The 25,095-nt window shown below is 59.5% G+C and overlaps 1 protein-coding gene across 2 annotated transcripts; it reads left to right on the top strand.

The window, feature by feature from the left end:
* The first annotated feature begins 1,905 nt into the window (after positions 1-1,905).
* On the top strand, positions 1,906-17,101 carry EPS8L2 (EPS8 signaling adaptor L2). 2 transcript variants are annotated; one of them, XM_075547939.1, is made up of 20 exons: positions 1,906-1,949; positions 2,086-2,141; positions 3,036-3,100; positions 9,846-10,011; positions 10,449-10,645; positions 10,714-10,793; positions 10,889-11,037; positions 11,146-11,216; positions 11,360-11,486; positions 11,602-11,690; positions 11,944-12,018; positions 12,266-12,414; positions 12,547-12,679; positions 12,938-13,050; positions 14,863-14,968; positions 15,465-15,584; positions 15,720-15,792; positions 15,887-16,067; positions 16,199-16,331; positions 16,435-17,101. In XM_075547939.1, exons 1-20 carry the CDS (start codon positions 1,906-1,908, stop codon positions 16,513-16,515), a joined length of 2,208 nt encoding a protein of 735 aa, XP_075404054.1. In that variant the 3' UTR covers positions 16,516-17,101. The 2 variants fall into 2 exon arrangements, with proteins under 2 accessions (XP_075404054.1, XP_075404056.1); XM_075547941.1 differs by having other exon boundaries at positions 9,846-10,007; positions 10,496-10,645.
* The last annotated feature ends 7,994 nt before the right edge of the window (positions 17,102-25,095 follow it).

Consider the following 25,095-nt stretch of genomic DNA (forward strand, 5'->3'; position numbering starts at 1 on the left):
CTTAGCACCTGGGCCGGCTGGTCCAAGACCCCGCAGGGTCCCCCGGGCTAAGTCCCGCCTCCTGGCCCAAGCGAAGGGGTCTCCCCAGGCCCCACCCACGCCGGCTGGGGCGGCCCCAGGGGCCCATGGGGTGCCCGACTTGCCGCACCTTCCCAAGGTCACTGGGCGAGCAGGGCTGGAATTTGAACTTGGAGCCAGGCCCTGTGCCCTCCCTGGCCTCCTGGCCCCTCCCTTCGCACCCGGAAAATGGCCACAGTGAGACCAAAGTGCAGAGCGGGCAGGGGGAGCCCTGACTCTGGCAGCAGACCTTCCCCACCCATTTCCCCCGCTGTGAGGGCAGGTGCCACACAGCCAACCGACCTCCTCCTGCCCCTGAGACCTTCCCCCTCACCTCCAGCTGAAAGCCACAGGCTCCCCAGGCCAGAGGCCCCACCAAAGAAGCACCCCTGTCCCTGCTGGCCCATCCTGTCTTCGAGCTGGCCTGGGCAACACGGAGGGCCTGTGCTTAATTAGTGCAGGTCTGTGTGCTGTTAGCCAGCCAGGAATCCCAGGAAGCAAGTACTCAAGCTCACCCTCTGAGGTCACCTGCATTCCAGGCATGCTTCACGGATAGGTGGACCAGGAATCTGGCCTGACTCTCCTGGCCAGGGGGACCCTCCAGGACATGGGTGAGGGGTGACAGTCCAAGCACCCAGGACACATACCTCCAGAGAATGGCCCTTCAATTCCTCCCTGGCCCTGGCACCAGCACCCCTGTCCTCCCACCCTGATATGCCCCTTCCTGGTGCAGAACCCAAAGCTGCAGCCACAGAGGGAGGGCAGGTGACCCTTGGTCACAGAGCCACAGAGGGACAACCCCCAGGGCCCCACACTACCCCTACAGGGACCTGGGTCAGACCAACACTACAGGTCCCCATGGAGACACTGACCCTACTGGACAGGGCATCCTGGCCCTTGTCAGGGGTGCCAGACCTGCTCACAGCCCAGCAGCTGGGCCTCAGTCCCAACATGGTACTGGGAAGCCCAGAAGCAGGCTCCCAAGGTTCCACCCAGGGGAGTAGTCACCATCCCCTTCATGCCCCCACCTGGTCAGGGAAGGTGGGGCTGCCTGGTCACAGTCTCTGGGCTGCTCCTGGCCTTCAGGTCTCAGGAGACACAGCCTTGCCCCTCCACTTCCTCCTACAGACAAGCCCATGGTCAAGGCCGTTCTCCTGGCCCAACCCTGACTGTACCCCCATGGATCAAAGAGGTCCACAGCCAGCACCCAGAACCCCTGAGTCCCCACCCACATGGCCTCGTCTTGTCCAGGGCCTCTTCCTAGGTCAAGTCTCCCAGGGCGTTGGGTCCACGTGCTGGACCTAGTCCAGCTCTCTCAGCACTGTGCCTCCTAGAGTCCCTCTCCTGGCCCTCTCAAGAGTCAGGCCCTCCATGGTGACAGCCTCCACATCTTTGAACATGCCATTCCCCCTGCCTGGGAGGGTCTTCCTCCCTCTGTCTGCTTGCCCCTGGGGTCCCTGTGGAGGGCTCAGGGTTTAGGGTGGCAGGGCCAGCGGGAGCACCTAGGGAGGGGACAGCTCTGCAGGGGGCTGCCCCCTAAGGACTCCAACTCAGGTCTCACTGGAGCCCCTTTCCGGGCTCTTATGCCCCCCCCACCCCCGCCGCTGACTGGCAGGGAGTGGCCTAGACCAGGCCAAAAGCAGAGATCCTGGGGGCTGGTCCCTGGGTCTGGGGTGAGGGAGGCAGAGAGAAGGCTGTCTCAGGAGCTCTGAGGCTATCAGTGGGTCTGGAGGAGGTGTCAGCCTGTCCTTCTGCCCTCCAGGTGTGGGCCAGTGTGGGCCCCGAAGTTAGCCTGTGCCACCACGGCTGAAGGCTGCCTTTCCCCCAGCTGGTCACCACGAAGACACCATGAACCAGTCAGGGTCTGTGAGCTGCTGCCTGGGTGCAGCCAAGTGAGCCCCTCCCTCCCTCCCCTGCCCTCCTCTCCTCTCTCCTCCCCTCTCCTGCCCTCCTCTCCCCACTCACCCGAAGTTCCTGGGGGCAGGGGTGGCCCGCCCTGCCCTCACCAGCCCCTCCCCACCCTCCCAGGGGCAGCCTGGGCCGGTCCGATGGGATGGCCAAGATGAGCGCCAAGGACCTGTTTGGTGAGTCCTTGGGGCACTGCCTTCCCATGGGTTGGACAAAGTGGGGAGCAGCTTCAGTCCCCCACTATGCTGGGGCCTGGTGATGGGGAATCCCCCACACCCCATGCACCAACTGTCGGGCCAGAGAATCAAGCCGGCTTAAGGGACTCCAGGAGGCCCAGACCCTGGTCAGACAACAACTGGTCTAAGTCCCTCCCGAAGCTCAGGCCGCGCCTCCTCGGTAAGGGGAGAGGCCGTCACAAATAATTCAGGGAGCATCAATATTGATCCCGCTGGGCTCCTCACACTGCAACCTGATCACTGGGCAGGGGTGGGGCTTGGGCAGGTGTCTGCTGCCCTCCCCTCCTCACCCCCTCCCCCTGTCCTGGAAGGAACCCCGGACATGTCCTGGGCAGCAGGGCAGCAGAGGCAGCTCCATATAGATATGTAGGAAGCCGAGGTGGGGGTGGGTGGGTTATGCCAGCACCTCTGATGGTCCCAAGGGGTCCTGCTTCCCTCAACACTTTCCCTCCCCCTCCTGTCCAGCTCATACCCTCCCCTGCCACACCCCCTCATTGTGCCCAGTTGAGAAAGTGGAGGGGCTCTGGGGAGGGCCAGGCAGATTATAGGGGGCAGCTCCTAGGGTGGAGGCAGCCTTGGCCTGGATCTCTCCCCGGGGAGCAGCCCCTATAGCCTCCTGCACCCTGTACGACTAGACCATGCCCCACAGTCATCCCAGAGCAGGGGTGGGGAGATGGCCCTGAAGGAGGCTCCACTCGTATCTCAGGGAAGGTCTTTCCTGGTGGCTGTGAAGGGCTCTCACCTCGGCCCCCTGTGCCCCCGGGGGCCCTGTCCCTCCACTGGACTGGGGTCAAGGGCCACCCTCTGGGCTGAGCAGCTGTGTATGTCCTTCAGAGCAGAGGAAGAAATACTCCAACTCCAATGTCATCATGCATGAGACTTCGCAGTACCACGTGCAGGTGAGGCCCAGGCAGAAGCGGCCTGCCCAGTGTGACCTCGGCAGCCACTGCCCCAGACTCAGCCAATTTGCCCTATCTGGGAGTCCAGGGTCCCCTGCCCCCAAAAACTCACATTCAAGGTCAGGGATGGGGCAGAGGGGGACTCCGGTCCCCCCTGGGGACATCATGTTCTAGACGACAGAGGGGGAGGTCAGAGACGGGAGGCAGCTGTGGCCCCCACCCACCCAGCAGGCCCCATGGGAAAGAACTGGTCACTCTTCCCTCAGACCAGGGGCAAGGACAGGCACAGTGGGACTAGGCCAGGAGCAGTGCTGCTGAGGCCACTAGGCTGGTTATGTCCACTGTAGCCGGTGGCTGACTCAGGGGTGTGCTTTCTCTATGGCAGCTTCACTCCACAGTGACAGCCACCCGGGGAGCTGCCATGTCTCCCTGGCCATTGTCCAAGAACCCTGCAGTGACAGGGTTCCCCTGGGCCGGACACCCTCGCCCTCAGCTGATGGGCCCTGAGATCGATAGGGCTCCCCGTGGCTCGGGGGCACTTACTGCAGGGCACAGAGCCCTGGAGAGTCCTGCTCTCCCTCCCTCCCTTTCGGGCAGCTCAGCTGGCCCAGCCCAGCGGTGAGACTTTACCCTCCTGGGTCAGGAACTTCCCATGCCACCGGAGAGGCCTGGGCCTGGACTTCAGCTGAGCAATCTGCTGGGGACCACCCCAGCTTGGGCCAGCCTGAGCAGGGCCCAGTAGGGCCCTTTCCTGCTGTCTCAGAGAGCAGGCATGCCTTGAAGCCCCTCCCAGATGAGGACCTGAGGCCCAGCGAGAGAGAAAGAGGAGAAGGCTAAGCGGAGCCCTGTGGAGGCGATGTCAGCCCCCCAGCTAGCGATAGGGTCACTGTAAACTAGAGACAAGCTCACTGCCATCAGGGGGATTGGGGCTCACAGCAGTACTGCCCTGCAGGGCCAGGCTAACTCTATACCAGGACAGATGGCCTCGTCTTTCTCCTTCGGAGCAGCTGCGGAGTTTGAACCGCTGACCACACCGGGACCGCCTCGCTATGGCGGGGTGTGAGTTCTTTGTCTCTTGCCAGGAATAGGCTTCAGAAACACAGTCCAGGGCCGCGCTTCCGGCTCCTGCACATAGCTCCCTTCCGGTGTACAGAGAGGGTAATTCCTTCTGAGGAAGGCCGAGTGTAAAAGGAGCTGAGGGCTCAGCAGTAAAGCACTCAAGCCGCCCCACGGGAGGAAGATGCGGTATTCAGCTCCTGTCAAGAGGCAGCTCTTTCTGCCCAGTCCGGGCCCCGTGGGTCAGAGTCCACTCAGTGTCAGTGGGCTTGTTTGGTTTGGTTCCATGTTGCTTAGTTTGCCAGGGAAGGTTTCTTGTCTAAGAAGTCACTGGCATCTTCTAGAAGCTTCAGCGTTGACAGTTTTGCAGTTAGGCCTATGGTCCATCATGAGTCCCTTCATGGGCTCGGTGTGAAGTCGAGGTCACCAGGTGGATGTCCAGCTGTGTTGGAAAGACTTGTGTCTTCTCGTGGAAGTGCTCTGGGCCTTGGTTCGTCGGGTATGGATGCTCTCGGTCCTGTCCAGATCTGCCTTAGCACACCATTCTACTCCCCGAGCCTTCTCCGCTCATTCTCGGGACCTGCATCTGCATGCCGCGATTGCATGCAGTGGTTTGTTGCCAGTGTGTGTGGAAAGCCAACACGGGATTTTGTGTTTGAGGGTCACTATCCCAGGGCCGTGCTGAATTCAGTAATTTGTGGGGCCACCTGTTTGTAGGCGAGTTGGAGCTTGCGCACCCACAATCGTGTTTTCTACTAAGTAGGATCTCTCCTCGCTTCATCCAAGCCTTTGTTTTTGCCTCGGCACTGCCTGGGGCCACCGAGCTGGTAGTCGGGATGCCTTCTCCCTGAAAGGCAGAAACGAGGATGGTGGGCACCAAGAAGACAAAGTCTCTGCCACCGACCGGCTCTGGATGCCAGCTTGTGCTGGGCAATGGAAAATCGTGGGGTGTGAGTGGACTCTGAAGGTGACCAGACCAGGCAAAGCCAGCCGTTCATCCTCCCCAGCAACGCCGGTCCTTGGAGACATGCCCAGTAGACAGCTCACCACGTTGGCCCACGCTGGTGTCCGTCACTACAGTGGCGACGGTAGCAAATTGGGCACAGTGTACAGGAAACAGGAGCAGTGCCCGCTGCCTGTCACTGACCCAGGTCATTCAGCCATCATTAGAAACTGGAACAGACTGGGGGAAACTAAAGCAGACGGGGTTTTCTTTGATAAAACTGGCCAGAACTGGTTTAAAAACTAAAGAAAAACCAATGGTAACCCAGTGGCCATCCTTGCCTGTGCCCAGTCTTAGAAGAAAGCATCTGCTCGTCCACCGTGCCAGGCCGGGTGTAGACATGCTGCCAGGTTGGGGCACTTGACTTCCATTCCTTGGAGTGAGTCAGAGAGGTTCCCAGGAAGGGACGTGGAATTCGAATCATGCTATCCCTGCATGGATGGAGATGGTCATATTTTGCCTCCTCCTCTCTGTTGCGGGGAGCTCCTGGTGGGTAGTGGGTTCTGAGTTGGGCCGATAACTGCAAGGTCAGCAGTTCAAAACCACCAGCCCCTCTGCGGGAGGACGGGGCTTTCTACTCGTGTGAAGTTATAGTCCTGGAAACCCACGGGCAGTCCCACCCTGTCCTGTAGGGCTGCTCTGAATCAGCATCGACTCGATGGCGGTGGATTTGGGAGTGTCTATTAGGGTAGTGAACCACATGGACTGTGGATTCTACTTTTTGTTTTTATGTCAGACCTTTCTTGTGTTTGTGGAACAAACAATGTGTGGTTACAGTGCATCGCTTGTTCTGTGTGGTTGGCTCGCTTGGCTGGTGATCTGTTAAAGATTCTGTGTCCGTGAGAGGTATTGAGCTGTAATTCTCTTTTCTTGTAATGCACCTACTACGTATCGGCATTTATTGGGCCTCACAAAACAGGGGCAGAGTGTACCCACTCTGTGTTGTCTGAGCCAGGTTTTGAAAGTCTGTGATTACTTCTCCCTTCACTAGTGGAGTCCTCTTCGCGTCCTCGTGGGAAGGTTGTTTTGGTCTTTCCCACCACCAGTTCCACATCCGTACGATCTGTAGTGATGCCCCCTTCCATGCTGTGCATCGCTCACTTGTGTTTTCTCCTGGCTTTTCTCTCTAGGAGCTTATCAACTTCCCTAATCTTTTCAGAACCAGCTTTTGGCTTTGTTGATTTTTGTCTACTGTTTGCTTTCTAGCCCGTTGACTTTTGCTCTCAATTTGCTCCCTTGTTTTCTTTGGGTTGTATTTGATTGTTTTGTTTGTTTGTTTTGTCCTTTCTCGAGGTGAAAGCTTAGATCAGGATGGGCCAAGTGTAGCGGGCAGCTGTATGCGACTCTTTTGGTAGGCACATATGCCTCCAAAGTAAAATAAAAATTGAAAATAAAACAATCATAGTTTTGGATAAAGAATATTACTCAGATACTGGTGATTTCATTTATTTATAAAAATATATTTATGGCTCTCAGATTATTTATTTATTTATTTATAATCGTTTTGTTAGGGGCTCATACAACTCTTATCACAATCCATACATACATCAATTGTGTAAAGCACTTTTGTACATTCATTGCCCTCATCATTCTCAAAACATTTCCTCTCCACCTAAGCCCCTGGCATCAGCTCCTCATTTTTCCTCTCCTTCCGCACTTCCCCCTCCCTCATGAACCCTTGATAATTTATAAATTATATCTGTCTGCCGTCTCCCTTCACCCACTTTTCTGTTGTCTATCCCCCGGGGAGGAGGTTATATGTAGATCCTTGTAATCAGTTCTCCCTTTCCAAACCATCCTACCAGTATCACGACTCACACCACTGGTCCTGAAGGGATCATCCGCCCTGGATTCCCTGTGTTTCCATTTCCTGTCTGTACCAGTGTACATCCTCTGGTCTAGCCAGATTTTCACGGTAGAATTGGGATCATGATAGTGGGGGGCGGGGGAAGAAGCATTTAGGAACTAGAGGAAAGTTGTATGTTTAATCGTTGCTGCATCATACCCTGACTGGCTCCTCTCCTCCCCGAGACCCTTCTGTAAAGGGATGTCCTCCAGTGGCCTACAAATGGGCGTTGGGTCCCCACTCCGCACTTCCCTCCTCATTCACAGTGGTATGATTTTTTGTTCTGATGATGCCTGACATCTGATCCCTTTGACACCTCGTGATCGCACAGGCTGATGTGCTTCTTCCATGTGGGCTTTGTTGTTCTGAGCTAGATGGCCGCTTGTTTACCTGCAAGCCTTTAAGACCCCAGACGCTGTATCTTTTGATAGCCAGGCACCATCAGCTTTCTTCGGCTATCTCAAAAGTTTGCTGACTCCTGGCTTAGATCACTGATCCTGTCTTAATTTCCATACTCATGAATGGCTTGGAGCACGGCTCCTGCTGGGTTCCACAAAGCTGGGTTTGTGTGGCTGTTACCCTTCCGCTTAGAATGTCAGCTGGTTGGCCTGGGACGTCCTCCTTGCCCCAGCTTCTTCCTAATGACTTTGGGACTGGCCAGTTACCATTTGTGAGAGGGCATTTGTAGTGTGCTGAGTCTCGCGTGGCTTTGCTCCTCTCAGTGACTGTGGTGTCCCCACTGGCAGGTCAGCTCTTTTGGACACACGCCATGTTTGCTGCCCGTCTTGGTGGGCATGTAGGTCCTTCTCCTGGTTCATACCAGTGAGCAGCCCTGTTGCCCTGTCCCATTCGCGTTTCCGCGTCTTGTCTCCCTGCAGTGAAGTTGTGAGGTGAATACCGTGCCCCTCACAGGGGTCCCCATGTTGCACCCCAGAGACTGATGTAGCCATGGTAGTCCCGATCCGTGGAAGTGGCCAGTGGGCCGTTGCTCAAGGGAGGGCGCCCGGAGCTTCCACCTGCCATTATCTTTTTGAACACGCAGCCTGCTTCCTGGAAATCTCACGCATTTCCTGTGAACTCTGCTCATCCCCTGCTTTCTGATGTAGCCAGGCTTTCACATTTTACAAATTCACTTACTTTGATTTATACTACTGTGATCTGAAAGAAGTATTCCCATTGACCTACACAGGACGGCAGGCCAAGAGGTGTGTCTGCTACAGACGCACAGTCCTTTTCCACAATCGGGGAGATTGGCCGGACACCCTCAGCCACGGCCTTTTCTTTCCTCTTCTCTTCTCACCGTGCCTGATTTCTGCTGTTTTCTCTAGCCGTTCTCCTGACATTGAGTTGACTGGGATTCCCTTTGCGCTTCTTCATGGTCTGTCTTCTTAGGGGGTCCCCAGGTGAACAAGGCCCGAGATGACCAGAACCCTGCGGTGTTTCCTTCCAGCACTTTCAGGGCCTGGGTTCCAGGGAGGCCTCTGACTGGCAACTGGAGGCTACCTGCATCCAGTGGACCATCATGGTCCCTGGTTTTCCTTCTTCCTGAGAGAGTTCACACCAGACAATGGGGAGGGAGGGGGGAAGCTTGGTAGCAGTGGGGGTCCTTTGCCGATGGCTTAGATGGAGAGCAGGTGGATGGCACAGGGAAAGGCTTTGACAAGCATCCCATGGCCAGGTATGGATCCTAAGACCAGGTGAGAGTCCTATGATCAGGTGTGGGTCCTTTGACCAGGTGAGAGTCCTATGACAAAATGAGGGTCCTATGACCAGGTGTGGGTCCTATGACCAGGTTAGGGTCCTATGACTAGGTGAGGGTCTTATGATCAGGTATGGGTCCTATGACCAGGCGTGGGTCCTATGACCAGGTGAGGGTCCTATGACCAGGTGAGGGTCTTATGATCAGGTATGGGTCCTATGACCAGGCGTGGGTCCTATGACCAGGTGAGGGTCCTATGACCAGGTGAGGGTCCTATGACTAGGTGAGAGTCCTATGATCACATATGGGTCCTTTGACCAGATGAGAGTCCTATGACAAAATGAGGGTCCTATTACCAGGTGAGGGTCCTATGACTAGGTGAGGGCCCTATGACCAGGTGTGGGTCCTATGACCAGCTGAGGGTCCTATGACCAGGTGAGAATCCCATGACCAGGTGAGGGTCTTCTGACCAGGTGAGAATCCTGTGGCTTTCTGGGCAGAGTTCGCCCAGAACTCAGGACATTCATATACTATACATGGTCATGGGGGGGGGGGAGGTCAACCACCTCCCAATGCAAACAAGCAGAGCCCCCTACCCCATGCAGTAACCACAGCCATAAACAGTCTGGAACCATAAAGTGCCAATGTCGCCTTGAGTAGTGCTAAAGGAAAATGATGCCAGGCCAGAGTGGACAGACACCGCGTGCCAGATGGTCAGTGTAGACTACATCCCATGACTTCAAAGCGGGTAGAGGGCAGTGAGCACCTGGTGCTTCTGGGCCAGCGCAGGTATTAGGTAGGGGTAGGCTAAGTAGGTTAGGGCCTCAATGTGCTTGTGAGTTTTGAGGGGTTCAAGGTATGGCCATGGCCCCTATGGATATCCATCAAGTGAGAGATCAATCCCCCTAAGGTGGAGCTATAGCCCCCTTGGAGCCCCCAGGGTGGGCCGAATCTCCTCACTGCCCCCGCCCCCAGTAAGTTGCATGCTCTCATAGCCTACAGGGGAGAACTTTGCCCACCCCCAACCCCCAGGGTAAGGCTTTGCCCCTAGGGGCCCCGAGGATGGGCATGGCCCTTGGACCCAGAGAGGGGGAGGGCTCCATGACAGGGCAGCACCCCCAGCACTGCCGCCCACCTCCAGCACCTGGCCACATTCATCATGGACAAGAGTGAGGCCATCGTCTCCGTGGACGATGCCATCCGGAAGCTGGTGCAGCTGAGCTCCAAGGAGAAGATCTGGATGCAGGAGATGCTGCTGCAGGTCAATGACCAAGCCCTGCGGCTGCTGGATGTCGAATCCCAGGTGTGTGGGACGGGGCACCAGGGGAGGTGGGCAGAGGGCCAGTCAGGGCCTGGAGGGGCTATGGTTCACGGTGTGCCTCTGGGGACCATCTGCTGTCATCACTGGCCGTGTCGTCCAGCAGTGGCCCTTCTCCATTGGTGACCATGGTCCACCTCCTGGCCCCATCCCTCCTCTGTGGCCGAGTCATCTTTCTACCTGGTCCTTGATCTCATTAAAAAGCCACACCCATGTGCCTGGGACTGTGGGCACCACACAGAACTCCTCTTTTCTGGGGGTCAGCTGAACCCATGTCCCAGCCCTGGAACCACCCCCATCCAAGCCGTGTCCCTCATGCCCAAGCCCTCCCTGCAGCCCCTACCAGTGTCTGGGTGCCAACTTCCGCCCCCGGCCACCCCCACCGCTCAGGACGGGTTGGAGAACTTCCCAGTGCCCACCGCGCAGCGTCCCCACCCAGCCTCCCTCTGCCCCCTGCCCGCCCGCCCCGCCAGGAGGAGCTGGAGAACTTCCCCCTGCCCACGGTGCAGCACTGCCAGACGGTGCTGAACCAGCTGCGTTACCCGTCGGTGCTGCTGCTCGTGTGTCAGGATTCGGAGCAGAACAAGCCCGATGTGCACTTCTTCTACTGCGACGAGGTCGAGGTGAGGGCCCGTGGCCGCGGGGCAGCGCGCGCCTGGAGCCGGCCGGGCCTGACGCCCTGTCCCTGCAGGCCGAGCTCGTGCACGAGGACATCGAGAGCGCGCTCACTGACAGCCGCCTCGGGAAGAAGATGCGGCCGCAGACTCTCAAGTAGGGCAGGCTGGGGTTGGGGCGCGAGGGCTGGGGCGGAGCCAGACTGGTGGGCGGGACCGGGCCGGTCTGAGCGGCCCTCTGTGGCACTCCAGGGGTCACCAGGAGAAGATTCGCCAGCGACAGTCCATCCTGCCCGCGCCCCAGGCCCCGGCCCCCATCCCCTTCCACCGCTATGGTGCCGGGGACTCTCCCCAGGCCACCAAGAACCGTGTAGGCATGCCAGTGCCGGTCAGCGAGTCAGGTAGGCGGGAGGAGGTGGCGGCGGGGCTGGGGGCAGTGGGGCGGCCGCAGCCCTGGGGTCTGGAGGGGGGCCTGGCCCCCGCCCCACAGCAGCTCTGTCCCTCTCCAGCCTTCCGCCGGCGCGACTCTCAGGAGGAGGAGCCGCGGGCCGTGCTGGCGCAAAAGATCGAGAAGGAGACGGTGGGCGCTGCGGGCTGGTGGGCGGCAGTGGGATGGGCCTCGCAGACCCCTGGCCAGACGCGGCCAGCGTCCTCCCCCACAGGCCAGGGGCCGAGGGGCGGCGGGGTCGCGGGTCTTGACCCCAGTCCTGGTTCCGACCCCAGCAAATCCTCAACTGTACCCTGGACGACATCGAGTGGTTCGTGGCCAGGCTGCAGAAGGCCGCCGAGGCGTTCAAGCAGCTCAACCAGCGCAAGAAGGCCAAGAAGAAGAGCAAGAAGGGGCCAGCAGGTGCGGGGGCGGGGCCACGTGGTGGGGGCGGGGCCTGGGGCGGGGCCACTGGGTAGGGGCGGGCCCCGGGACTGGGCAGAGCCAGCCTCACACCCCTCTCCTGCCCCGTGCCTAGAGGGTGTCCTCACGCTGCGATCGCGGCCCCCCTCTGAGGCCGAGTTCATCGACTGTTTCCAGAAAACTAAATTGGCCATCAACCTGCTAGTGAGTCCGCAGCCCGGCCCCGCCCCATTTTCGGGGTCCTCCTCCTCCTCCGACCCCGCCCTCTCCTCGCGGGCCCCATCCCTTCTCTGATACCTTGCACTATCTTCTTCCCCAAACCCTCTCCTCTGACGCCTCTCTTCTCCTGAGACCCTGCCCCTTCTCTGACCCCACCCCTTCTCTTGTGGACACGCCCACTATCATCTGCCCCTCCCTCTTCTGACATACCCCCTGCCCACGCCCCCCCCACTTCTAGGCCAAGCTGCAGAAGCACATCCAGAACCCCAGCGCTGCAGAGCTGCTGCATTTTCTCTTCGGGCCTCTGGAACTGGTGCTCGGGCTCGGGGCTCGGGGCCGGAGGGGGGGGGGTGGGGGGATCACAGTGCAGTGCGGGTGGTGGGGGCTGAGGAGGGGTGAGGAAGGGGCGTGAGCTAATGCCCTGCTTTGGCCGTCTCTCAGACCCCTGACCTGCCCCGAGCCCCTTCCCAAGGGCAGACCGTGGGGGTCACAGTTTCCCTAGAGGGCCGCGGGAGCTGGAGTCTGCTGGCAGACCCCCTCTAAGGCCTGCTCTGCCCTAGATCGTCAGTACCTGTGGTGGCCCCGACCTCGCGCGCTCGGTCTCCAGTCCCCTGCTCTCCAGAGAAGCAGTGGGCTTCCTGCGTGGCCACCTGATCCCCAAGGAGATGGCTTTGTGGGAGTCACTAGGAGAAACCTGGACCCGCCCCCGGTAAGGCAGGAGGACTGGCATGGGGAGGGAGGCAGGCAAAAGACTCAGCCTTGGTAAAGGGGGTGGGTGTGGACTGGGGCGGACCCTGTAGGCTGCTAGGGGCTCGGCTTACCCCCAGACCTCTGTCCCCAGGGCTGAGTGGCCTCGAGAGTCGCAGGTGCTGCCATATGAGCCCAAGTTCCACAGCGGCTGGGAGCCACCTCTGGACGTCCTACGTGAGGCCCCCTGGGAGGTGGAGGGGCTGCCAGCCAGCCCCCATGATGAGGTCAGAGCCTGCAGCCCCACCTGGCCAACAGCCTCCCCCACTACCCATCCACCCCACCCCCCCTTTCTGCGGATGCCCCAGGTAAGGCAATGGTCAACATCCCCTGGCTCAGGGTTAGTCTGGGTCCCCATCCTGGCCCTTCAGTCTCAGCACACCTATCAACCCTGTCCTGTGTCTATTGTCCCCAGATCTAGAGCCTTCCCACACACTCTAGGCCCCTTGCCCACACCAAGCCCAGACCAGTTCCTGTCCCCACAGCCACCTCCAGTGAGCCGACTATCCTTTCGGAACCCCCCGAAGCACAGCCTGACATCTGAGCCCACCACCCTGGGGGACGCCCTCCCACCGGTCAGCAGCCCACACGCTCGCAGGTAGGCCAGGAGGAGCACGCTGGACACGCATCTTCCAGACCCCACTCTGGGTCTGCTGCCTGCTAGGCACCACAGGACGGTCTCTGGGTTGGGACCGTCCCCACCCCCTTGTTTGGGTGTGCTACCACCAGGTGGAGGTAAACACCTTTCTCACAGGCTTCAAATTGCCTGCCTTCCAGGTAGACCTGGGTGCCCTTGCTAACTTTCTAACATACATGGGCCCTCAAGGGAGCCAGAAGCACCCCACCTTACACGTCATGACACATGAGTAGCATGAAGCCCCTCACTCACCAAAACCCCCGATGGCTTCCCACACACTGTCCGCTGATGGAGCAGTGGGGGCTGGCTTAGGACAGGGGGTAGGGGTGGGAGCTAGACTACACAGCCCCCCTCAACATGCATACCTATAGATGTGTGCATGAGTAAGCACGCACATGCCATTCCACAAACGCGTCACACATCAGACAGACATGGGCTGTCCTTGTCTGCCCTTGCCCCACTCCTTTCTGGTCTCCCATCTGGCCAGGAACTACCTGGGGAGCTTGTCACCTCGCCGGGCCCCAGGGCCCGCTTCCAGGAAGTGCTGTGGGTGATGCACTGGGTAGCTGATTACAGTCAACAGTTCAAATCTACCAGGCTCCCAGAGAGAGAATGGGGAAGCCCTCTGCTCCGTGCAGAGCAGCCTCAGAAACCCAAACGGGCAGTTCTGCCCTGCCCGAGCGAGGGTCCACGGCATCGGCATTGACTCGATGGTGGTGCGTCTGCAATGTTTTGAGTTTTGCTGCTGTACATGCCTTCGGGGCAGGTCAGGCTCACTGCAACCGGAAGCACAGCAGAAGGGAACACCGCCAGTCCTGGCGCATCCTCAGGCCTGTCCCGTTGTTTGAGTCCACTGTGGCAGCCACTGTGTGAGTCTGGCCCCTCGAGCGTCTTCTTTCTCACTGGTCCCTGCTGTACTAAGCACGTGGTCCCTCTCCAGGGGCTGGTCCCTCCTGACAGCATGCCCAAAGTATGTGAGGTGAAGGCTTGCCAGCCCTGCTTCTAGGGAGCACGCTGGCTCTCCTCCCTCCAGGAGAGATTTGTTGGTGCTCGGGGCAGTCCACGATACTTTCTATGGTCTTCGCCAGCACCATAATTCAAACGATCTGTTCTGTGGTCTTCCTTATCCGATGTCGAACTGTCACATGCATATGAGGCGACTTGAGATACCAGGCTTGGCCAGGTGCACCGTAGTCCTCAGACTGACATCTTCAGGAGGCCAGGGAACTGGCCACCCAACCTTGAACAAGTCTGCTCGCAAGAGCTGTTGTTGTCCCTGGCATGCCCTGGGCTCAGAGTCAGTCCACCCTGGCCCAGCTGGGAGCCGGATGGCTGGGGCCCTGAGGCCCTGGTCTCCTGGGGCTTCACCTGGAGGAGGGAGGGACAGTGCAGGGCCGCCCCAGCCAGGACCACTCACCCCTGAGTGGAGTGGCTGGAGGGCAGTGCCGAGCTGGGTTCTCTTCTTGAGTGCTCAGAAGGCTTACTGGTCGGCCGGCTGCAGGTGGGAGTGCCCTGACCCTGTTGTATCTGGCTCACGCCAGCCTCTTGCTCACCCCCCCAACCCACCCACCTCGTGCCTGCCCCTCCCTGCTCCCTTAGCTGGGACTGTCACAGTTCCACTGGCGGCTGCAGCAGCCTCCCTGCCACAGCTTCCCAGCACTCAGACCTGGCTGGGTGCTGGGGAAGCTGCGCCCTCCCAGCCAGGCCGCCAGGCCTTCAGGCCTCCAAGGAGACCTCCGCCCCTCTGGACCTCAGGCCCTCTTGTCCCACCAGGGGCTACGATCCAACACCCACCATGGGCAAGTACGTCAAGATCCTGTACGACTTCACAGCCCGGAACGCCAACGAGCTATCCGTGCTCAAGGACGAAGTCCTGGAGGTGAGGCACTGATGGGGTGGGGCTGGGGGCACTGTCGGGACCACCTGCCTCTGGGCAGCAGCGTGCTGCCAGGGCTCCCATCTCAGGGCTCTGCACTGGAACCCCCAGCACAGTGGGTCTTCTTGCCTTGGGAATCTCGGAGGGGTCCAGGCTCCGACTGGGGGTGGGTAGTCTCTGGAGTGGTCGCCCCTTAGTGGGACCACTGGGACTTGCCATCAGCACCCTTGCCCCCCCTCAGAGGCCCCTCCGGGGCACCACTGTTGGTGCCAACCCCAAATCCAGGCCACTTGCTAGGACGGAAAGTGGAGCAGGCTGGGGGCAGGGCGATCTAGATCCACACCCAGGCCAAGAGGCCTTGGGTCCCAGGAGTCCGCTCCAGAGTCCTGGGTGGCTGGAGCAGCTGGGGAGGGAGGGCTGGACCAGGGGGCCTCCCCTGGATGCCCAGACAGAGGGCAGTGGGCACGTGGCTCTGGCCCTGAAGGCGGTGGCCTGGCAGGTGCTGGAGGATAGCCAGCAGTGGTGGAAGCTGCGCAACCGCAGTGGGCAGGCCGGCTATGTGCCCAGCAACATCCTGGACGAAGTGCGGCCGGAGGAGGTGGGTGCGCCCCTCGAGCAGGTAAGAGGCTGGCTAGCCAGCAGAGGCCTCTGGGGGTGGGGACGCTGAGGCAAGCCTGGGTGGGCCATCATCCCCTGGGCTGCGTGTCGGCCGGAAGCCCACCTGACTCAGCTCCCACCTCTGTCCACCCCGCAGGCGGGTCCGAAATACTGGAGCCCTGCCAGCCCCACCCACAAGCTGCCAGCCAACTTCGCTGGGAACAAAGATGGTGAGAGCGATGGGGCCACCCGACAGCCCCTGGAGGGGCAGAGTAGGGGAGGGGAGGGGGGAGGAAGGGCTGGGCTGACCCCTGCCCCCCTCAGAGCTGATCCATCACATGGACGAGGTGAACGACGAGCTCATCAAGAAGATCACGCACATCAAGGCGCAGCCTCCTAGGAACTTCCGCGTGGAACGCAGCCAACCCGTGCACCAGCCGCTCACCTTCGAGTCCGGGCCGGGGGAGGTCCGCGCCTGGCTGGAAGCCAAGGCCTTCAGCCGGCGGTGAGCCCACGCGGCCGGTCTGACACGGGGCGGGACCAACAGGTGGCGGGGCTGGGTGGGGCGGGGCACCTGGCCAACTGCCAAAGCCCTTGCTCACGCCCGCCCTTCCACCCGCCCGCCTGGCTGGCCAGGGTCGTGGACCACCTGGGCATCCTGACGGGCCCCCAGCTCTTCTCACTTAACAAGGAGGAACTGAAGAAGGTGTGCGGGGAGGAGGGGAGTCGCGTGTACAGCCAGCTGACAGTGCAGAAGGCCCTGCTGGAGGTGAGGGTCCCCGCCGTGCCCACCTCCACCCTGCCTGCTTCTGCAGGCCAGGGGGAGGCTCCAGGCTCTGACTGTGCCCCCTCCCTGTCCCACTTCTCCCCAGAAGCAGCAGGGCGGCTCAGAGCTGGAGGAGATCATGAATAAATTTCATTCCAAGAACCAGAGGCAGACGGACGAGAGCTAGACCTGTCACTGTCCCTTCCTGCTCGTCGACAATGGCGCCGGCCAGCTGCCCTGCCCACTTCTCGAGTATTATTTTTATATGTGCATGCATTTTTTACCAAGGAGATGGACAGGGTGGGTGCCATTGGCCCCGCACCGGCTTGAGGCCATGCCACCGGCCTGGCCAGCAGGTAGCCCCGCTGCCACCTGGCCCCAGCCCAGCCAGGCCCCGCCCACCTGCCCACAACACATGGCTGACCTCAGCCAAACTGCCACCTTGAGGTGCCAGCCTCACCACACACACACACACACACACCTGTCCACTGAGGCCAGGCCCCTCCCCCACTCAGCCCCACCCCACTTCTGCTTAGAACTGAAGAACATCCAGGAGGTTGGTGGGACCCTTCCTCCACCCCCACTGGCCCTAAAGCCCGCCACCCTCCCCTGTGCCTAGCTGTTGCCTCCGGCACCCACCTGTACCCTGACACCAGCCTGCCAGCAAGTCCTGCCCCAGCCACTGCCCACAGCACACCCCCTGAGCAGTCCTGGCAGCCCCATCCCTCGGTGGCTGGAGGAGGGGGTCCTAGGATAGGAACCCCCTGAGGCCATGGTGGGGGTATGTTGCCCCCTCATCCTTTAGAAGAGCAGGGCAGACTTGGAAATACTCCCTCCAATCCTGGCTCTGGACACGGCCCCACAGCCCTCGAAGTCTCCCCCCCCCCCCCCCGAGAGAAGCAGTGGTTAATATCAATAAAGCTATTACATGTCTCCCAGCAGCCTATGTCTGTCCTGGGGACTGGGAGGGCGGTTACTAGACCCTGAAGTCCGCCTGTGCTCGTGTTTCCAGGGCTATTCGGCCAAGGACAGGCCATTGTCAGGCCAGGTGCGCACCCCTGACCCCAGGGGACAGGGTCCTGTACACCCCTGCCTCAGAGGGGCCCTCCGGAGTCAGGGCAGAAGCTGGTCTGGGAAGGCTTGAGCCAGTCATAGGTGTGGCCGAAACTAGATTTAGAGAGCTTAGGCCCAAGCTGGCAGAGCTCTCAGTGGGTGTGGGACCGGAAGTCAAGTGGGGCTGCTGCCCAGTGTGGGAGAAAGGGCCACCCTCAGTGACTGTGCCAGACACCTGTATCCAGGTGCCCCTACCCACCTGAGCTCCCGGCCCTCCCTTGGAAGTGTCTTTGGCACCCTCTGCTGGCAGCTCTGAGTGTTGCGGTGGCTGGCGGCCAGGCCGGCTCGAGCACCAGGCTTGGTTCATGTAGACTTGGCCTGTGCTCACAGACCTGACCCTGGGCAAAGTACCAGAGGGGTGATCTGTTCCAGGGTCTCCAGGGAGAGCAGACCAGAGTCTAGGCCTGCAAGGGTGTTTGCTTGGTGGAGCGGGTGGGAGTGGTTGGGTCCATGTCTCCAGGCTGGGCCTGAAGCCCGGGCTCAGGCTTGGACAGGCCTCTCTGGACCTTGATGTCCAGTCAGATGTCCGGTCAGGCTGCCTGGGACCTGGTGTCCTCTGTGTGATCAGTGTGTGGGCACCAACACCCCTCACCCCTGGGCCAGATTCAGGGTGTATACACACCCAGGTCCTGGGCACTCCGGAGCCCCCTGGTTGTCCCTAAAGATGGGGAGATGAGCCCCAAAGGAAAAGAGAGGAACAGGTTGCTGGCCCCCACCCCTCAGCCCACAGATTCCACTAGTCTAGAACCCCCAGTCAGGTATCCTAATCTAGCTCCCTCCCCCCATCCTGCTCCACTGAGGCTCCCCCATTCCTTGACAGCTCGCCCCCACCTCCAGGGACCCCAGCCTCAGGAGCCCCCACATCTAGCAAGTTCTGTCTTAATCCAGAGAAGCTGGCTTTAGGGGGCAGCATGTCCAGCAGGCTGGGTCAGCACCCCTCCCAGCCCCATCCTGTTCTGACCCCTCCCTCCAAAAGCACTAGCCTCCACCCCCAAGACCTGCTGGCTCCCACATGCTCTGAGCCCCCATCTGCTGTGGCCTCTGAGCCCCTAGAACTGTCCCTGTTCCTCCCAACGGGCTGCCCCACCACTTCCTGGACACTCCCAAGAGCAGGGTGTGGCTGTGCCACCTGTCAGCAAGGTCTCCCACCTGCCAGCCTCATAGCAGACAAGTCATCCTGTCAAGTCCCCAGGACAGATGAAGGAGAGGCCGCCTCAAGGCCGGGTCACCTGCCCAAGGGGCAGGGTGCGGGGGTCGGTTTGAAGACCAGTTCCCTGCCTCTGCCTGAGTGTCCTTAACCTCTCACACCCTGGCCTCCCCGAAGCCCGGCCCGTGGGGTGTGGGGCAGGGTGCCGCCCTGCTTGACTCAGTGCAGTGTCTGGGCTGCAGGGGGTAGGAGGGATCCGGCTGTGGGGGAGGCAGGGCTTCAACCCCTCTGAGTGGCCTGAGCTTCAATCCCCAGACATATATGGGGTCATCAGCCCTGGACCTCAGCAGTGTCTGTGAACAAGGTCCAGCTCTGTCCTTCAACAAGTGTGCCTTTCAGGCTGTCCCCACCCCAGTGTGGGCTGCACTGCCCTCCTCCCCTCAGCGCCTGGGCCTGGCAGCTTGCCCCCCCGCTCCTCCCCCCCAGTTCAGGGCCCCTCAGAGGAAAGAGCAGCTCCACAGGCCCCGAGGGGGGCTTTCTCTCGGTTTGCAGCAATGGCGGTTTATGAAACACTTGCTTCACTAGGGTTCTGCCAAGACTTGTTCCAGTGGCCCACACCCTGTCCCAGCCCGGGGCGGAGCTGCCCTGTCACCGGGGAGTGGGCCGCTGGCAGGGGAGGCCCCAGCAGTGGTAGTGGAGAGCAGGCGGTGGAGCGGGCTGCGGGCTGTGCTGCTTGCCAGAGCGGTGAGAGGTGGAGGGGAGAAATGGGACTCCTCCCGCCACCCAGGCCACCGGAGGCAATCGCGAGGGGAAGCAGGCCACAGCCAACGGGGTTGGACGTTGTCCAAGGGGGACTGCAGGCCAGGAGGCGGGAGCTGGGCTGGCTTATCCACCCCCCTGCAGTCCAGTCTCCGGCCCAGCTTCCAAGTCTGCGTCTCTGAGTTCCAGACATAGCTCGGCCATCGTTGGTCGCCGTCATGATGTGGTGGCCGGGGTGTGACTGAGGCCGACAGGTGTGCCTCCGGCATTCAGACACCAGCAGGGTCCTCCGTGGGGACAGGTTTGGGCACAGCTTCCAGGCTAGGAACTGGCTGCAAAGAGGGTCCCCTGCTGAGGGCTCGCTGTCCTCCGGCACCAACCAGTCGGTTCCAACTTGGAGCAACCGGTGCACAATGGAGGGAAGCACCCCCGGTCCTGTGCTGGCCTCTGCCTGAGCCCTGGGCTGCAGCCACGGCGTCCGTCTGTCCATCTCCGGGAGGGCCGTCCTCTTTCTCACCGCCCCTCCACTTTACCGAGCATGACGTCCTTCTCCGGGGTGAAGTCTTGCCATCCTTGCCTGTAAGGTGCGCTTCTTCCGAGGCCGAGCGGTTTGTCCCCTGAGTGGTCGGTGGCGCTTTCTTCCCACACTTGGCAGCACTACCGGGCAGATGCGTCCACTCTCCAGCCTTCCTTACTCCACGTCCAGCAGCTGCAAAGACCTGCTCATGCTCAGTATGAATCTAGGGAAACTGAGGTCCTTGAAAGTGAAGTGGAGTGCATACACATCAAGACCTGGGGGTGGGGCCCCGAAAACCTCAGGAAGGGCAGAGGATCCCTGTCTTAACCCCGGGCGGGAAGGTGGCCCCTCCAGTCCGAAGGCACTCAGAGCTGCCTCTCTAAAGTAGAGTCCACCAGCACGATAGGAGGGACAGTCACTGCGGCTGGGGCGCCTGCACCCCGAGAGGAAGCAGCTGCAGACACGGGTTCCACGCTGGGCTTGACATAACCACACTGTGCGGACAGGGCCGTGTGCCCTGTTTTGCTGACACCTCACAAGGACAACAGCATAGCTCGTGGGAGAGGAGGGGATACACCCCCAGGGTGGGGGAGGAAAGCCGCTCTGGGGGCCCAGAAACAAAAAGCATAGGTGTTTGCAGCTGGAGCTCCCAGGTGAGGACGGCCTGGTGCAGTCACATGACTCTGCCGACCTATCGAGTGGGAGGGTCTGTTGGCGTCATTGTCCAATGAAAGAATGGAGACACCCTGGGAGCTTCCGTTTTAGGGCCCAGTGCAGACCATGTGAAAACCACCACCCAGGGGCCCCCTACATTTCCAGGGCGCTCAGGGCATGCACAGTCACCTGGCATGTGTGCACAAAGTGAGCAGCGACTGGGGTCTGGTACCATCAGGGTGCAGCCACCAGCCTCTCCATGTCCAGAGCAAAGAGAAGTGAGGGGACCCAAGGACCCAGGAGAATCACTCGTCTGAAGGACTGATGACCAGGCAAGCATCACCCACGTGACCCTGAGGCCGGAAGACCTAGCTGGTGGCTGGCCACCACTGCTGAATGCTCCGCATTAGAAGGGGAGGCAGGCATGGAACCAAACTCAAAATCATAAAATGTAGCCTGCCAGGCGTAGTGGTCGGATAGGGTCTGGTGGGACCCTCGTGGCTTAGGCCCTCCCTCCGGTACCCTGGACGTCTGGAACTGAGCTCAGCCCAGTGACTCAGTTTCCAGCCTAGCAGCAGACAGGTCTTTGAGGGGAGCAGGGCCACTGGGGAGGTACGCACAGCTGAGCCATTGACCCTTTGAGGCCACACGGGTGCCATTCCCCAAGGGCCGCGCTCAGAAGGGTCAGGAGCAGAGCTGGAGAGGCAGGGCCTCTAGTGGAGGGAGGCCTTCACGTTAGTGAGTTGGAGGTGAATCTCAGTCACATTCTCCAAACTAAAGTTGTTCTCCATAATGTCCCCCCCCCTGCCCCATAATGATGCCAATTTTCAGATGTCACTTGCAAGCCCGTGGCTGCTGCTATACTCTTGAAGGTTAGATGCTGTCAAGGGCAATCAGACCGCCCACCCCAAGTACGGCCCACCCCCTTCTGACAGGGTCATAGATTGTTCCCCTGCAGAAGAGCTCAGGACACCCAAGGCCAAGTCAGCACAGAGATGGCCAAGGTGAAGCCGCCATCTTCACCCTAGAACAGGCCCGCCTGGTTCTGAATGTGCCTTCCTGTTACGTGTATGCTCCAAGCACAGCCCCTCCTGGTGCGTGTGTGACATGGCGTGAATGCCCGAGAGCATGTGAACCTTGATAGAGCGCATTCCAGCACACATTCCGGTTCCAGATTCCAGGGGGGAGGTGAGCCTTTGCATGTCTTGTCTGTTGTCTCTCTAATTGACCCCCAGGACCCCTGCAGTTCTGGAGGCTGGGGCCCCACAGGGGGGTGAGGGATGGTCCAGGGGGGAGGTGGCCATCAACACCGTGAAGCAAAATGTGTGCGAACCAATCTCTCCGTATCCCTGCACCTAGTGGAAACACAAATAACATTCACACGCAAATAAACAAACAAAAACAAACCAGGTGCCCCGAGGCCCAAACACTTTACCTTGCTGTTTCAGAACATCTCGGGGACTTGAGAAAGTCTCCATGGAGAAGCCCCAACCCACGAAGCAGGGGATGCTGGCAAGGGAGGACCCACAGGTCCAAGGGTGGAAGTTCAAATGCACTTACCAGAGAAACCCACTCTCTACTTTGGGCTCTCACAAGCTGGAAGATGACCGGGCCGTGTGTGTGTGAGTGTGTGTGTGGGTGTGTGGGGGGGGGCACCAGGCAGCACGTCAGCACTGGGGGGTCCACCCGTAATGATCCAGGGGAAGGAGGTGAGCTCCTGGGGCCTGTCCAAAACTTCCAGAGGTCCACCAGTGCGTCAGTGGGACGACAGGCCACTGGGCATTTGGGGCAGGAAAGGTGGAGCCATCGAACATGAGGGACACGACATCGTGGGCACAGCAGCATGGGCCATACTGCAGAAAGTGCCAGCTGCAGAGGGAGGGAGAACATGCCACATGCCCCAGTGCACGTCACATGGGTGCAAACTCAGCCAGAGCCCAGAGCCCACCCAGGGGTGCCATGGAGGAAAGGACTAGCTACCAGCAACCAAAACCCGGTTTCAGGGGAAAGCGTCCCTTGTTGTGGCCTTCAGCCTGGGCTCTGAAATCACAGCTTGGGAGGACCCTCATCCCGGGTCCGAGTTCTAGCTCAGAGGGAGGCTCACTTCTGTCCAGGTGGATTGGCATTTCCTGGGCAAGCTGGAAACAGAGCCTGGGACTTTCTGTCTGGCCCTGGCCTGTAGCCAGGCCTGTGCTGCCAGCAAGGCAGGGGATTGGTCAACAGATGACGGAAATCAGGTGATTGAAGTACCTCCAGCCTCCCGAGATGGTTGGGGATCAGTCTGAGGGGCTGTGGTGGAAACTGGTGGTGAGTTTGTGTTTCAGGCCCACGGAGGTTAGCTAAGAGAGAGGGAGGGAGGGAGGAGGGGGGAGAGGAAGAAGAAGGAGAGGAGGAGGAGGAGGAAAGAGGAGAGAGAAGTAATCCACCCAGATCTAGGGCTGTAAACTGGGCCAGCGTGAGGCCCAGAGGGGGTCCAGTGGCAGTACTACTAGTGACAGATGGCCAGAAAGAGCCGGCCCAGGAGGAGCTTATCTGCAGGGGCCAAGGGTCAGCCCCGTCTGGCCTCCTTTCCCATCATGTCCCGTGGGGTTGGACAGGTGCTGCTGACACTCACTCCACCACCGCCCACCTGTGCCCCCAGCTCTGTCCTGACTTGTGGTGGGTTGGGTTAGGGTTACACAGAGCCCTTAAGAACACCCACAAACAGGAGTGTTCAGGGAGGATGGAAAGTGGATCTAAAATATAACTCACTGCTATTGAATTGATTCCAACGCACAGGAACCTTGAACATAATTTCCCAACCTAACCTAGAAATCTTTACAGAAGCAGCCAGCCTCACCTTTATCCCGAGCAGCAGCTGGTGGTTTTGAACCTCAGGCCTGGTGGCTGGTAGCCCAACAGCATCGCCTGGGCTCCTATAAGTCAAAGAGAGATACATCAATAGATAGAAATAGTACTAAGAAATGCCACGACCCCCTCCAGGCCCAGTGACTCAAAGTGTTTGCTCTGTTTCCATAACCCTCCCCCTGAATGCTCCACCCTCAGTCCAGCAGGTAGTGCGTGGTCAGTAATGGAAGGCATCGGAGGAAGAAGCCTAAGCCGAACTGAAGGCATTAGAAAACCACAAGGCTCTAGAACTGGATGGAACGAACGGTTCAGCACACTGATGCAGCCCTGGAAGCACCCTCCAATCTCCGCCAAGATGCCTGGAAGACAGCTCCCTGCCAACCAACGGGGCTGCGCACCTGTGCCCATTCCTAAGGGAGGCACCCCAGCAGCCGGTGGGAGTTATCTGACTACACACAGAGGTCACATGCAGGTACAATGTTGCTAAAGATCATTCAAAAACAGTTGCAGCGGTACTTGCACAGGGAGCTGCCAGAGATTGGAGCAGATTCCAAAGAGGCTATGGTATGGTTGCTGACGTCAGATGGGTTTGGGCCGAAAGGAGAGAATGCCGGAAAGACGTGTTCTTTATTGATCATGCAGAAGTGTTCAACTGTGTGTATCATAGCAAACGATGGATGATGTTGAAAGGAATGGGGGGGGGTCTAGAACACTTGATGGGGCACAAGCAGAGCCGGGACATCACACGAGAGGCATTCATGGGAACAGGCAAGGGGGCATTGCATGGCTCAAAGTCAGGGCTGTGTCCTTTCGTCCTGTTTCCAGCCTGTGTGCTGAGCGGACACGAAGGACGGATTGAAGAAGAACAGCGCCGCATCAGGATTGGGGCAAGGCTCCCTCACAGCCTGGGACCTGCAGAGGACACAGCCTTGCCTGCTGGAAGCCAGAGGACTGGAAGTGCTTGGAAGACAGCCCTCAGTGTGGATTGGCACTCAACCGGAAGAAACTGTCACCGGCCTGGTCCAGGGGGAAAGACTGAGCTTGTTAAGGGTTTTATTCCACTTGACTCCCCAACCAGTGCCCAGGGAAGAGGCAGTCAAGGACTCGAATGCTGAAACGGATTGTGGTAATGATTGAAGTGATTGAACTGTTGAATTGTATGACACATGGATTATGTCCCAAGAAAACAGTGTAACTTTTTAAAAAAGACTGTTAAAAAAAAAAGGAAGAAGAATTCAAATAATGAACAGTTTTGGGGCAAATCAACTGCAAAAAACCTCTTTAAAGTATTAGGGAACAAAGATAAGATCTTGAAGACCAAGGGGGCCTGACCCAAGCTGTGGTATTTTCAATCACCTCACATGCATGTGAAGTTGGACCAGAGGGGAATGGACGAATTTGGACTTGGCTCTGTGAAGACCATTGAAAGTACCATGAACTGTCAGAAGGACAAACAGATGTGTCTTCAAAGAAATGCAGCCACAGTGCTCCTTAGAGGCAAGCATGGCAAGACCTTGTCTCGTGGACTTTGGACACGGTGTCAGGAGAGAGCAGTCCCGGAGAAGGACCTCATGTTTGGTCAGGTGGAGGGGAAGCACCAAAGAGGGAGGTCCTCGGGGAGATGGACGGACCCCATGGCTGCCGCCACGGGCTCAGGCAGAGGAACCACAGTGAGGCCGGTGCAGGACGGGGCGGTGTTTGGTACTGCTGTGCGTCAGTGCTGCCTGGAC

Source organism: Tenrec ecaudatus, chromosome 4, assembly GCF_050624435.1.
Source record: "Tenrec ecaudatus isolate mTenEca1 chromosome 4, mTenEca1.hap1, whole genome shotgun sequence".
NCBI lineage: Eukaryota > Metazoa > Chordata > Mammalia > Afrosoricida > Tenrecidae > Tenrec > Tenrec ecaudatus.

Coding starts and splice junctions, on each gene's coding strand:
- EPS8L2 (XM_075547939.1), top strand. CDS start 1,906: ATGAACCAGTCAGGGTCTGTGAGCTGCTGCCTGGGTGCAGCCAA. Junction 3,101..9,845: donor CTTCGCAGTACCACGTGCAG/GTGAGGCCCAGG, acceptor GCCCACCTCCAG/CACCTGGCCACATTCATCAT. Junction 16,332..16,434: donor TGCAGAAGGCCCTGCTGGAG/GTGAGGGTCCCC, acceptor ACTTCTCCCCAG/AAGCAGCAGGGCGGCTCAGA.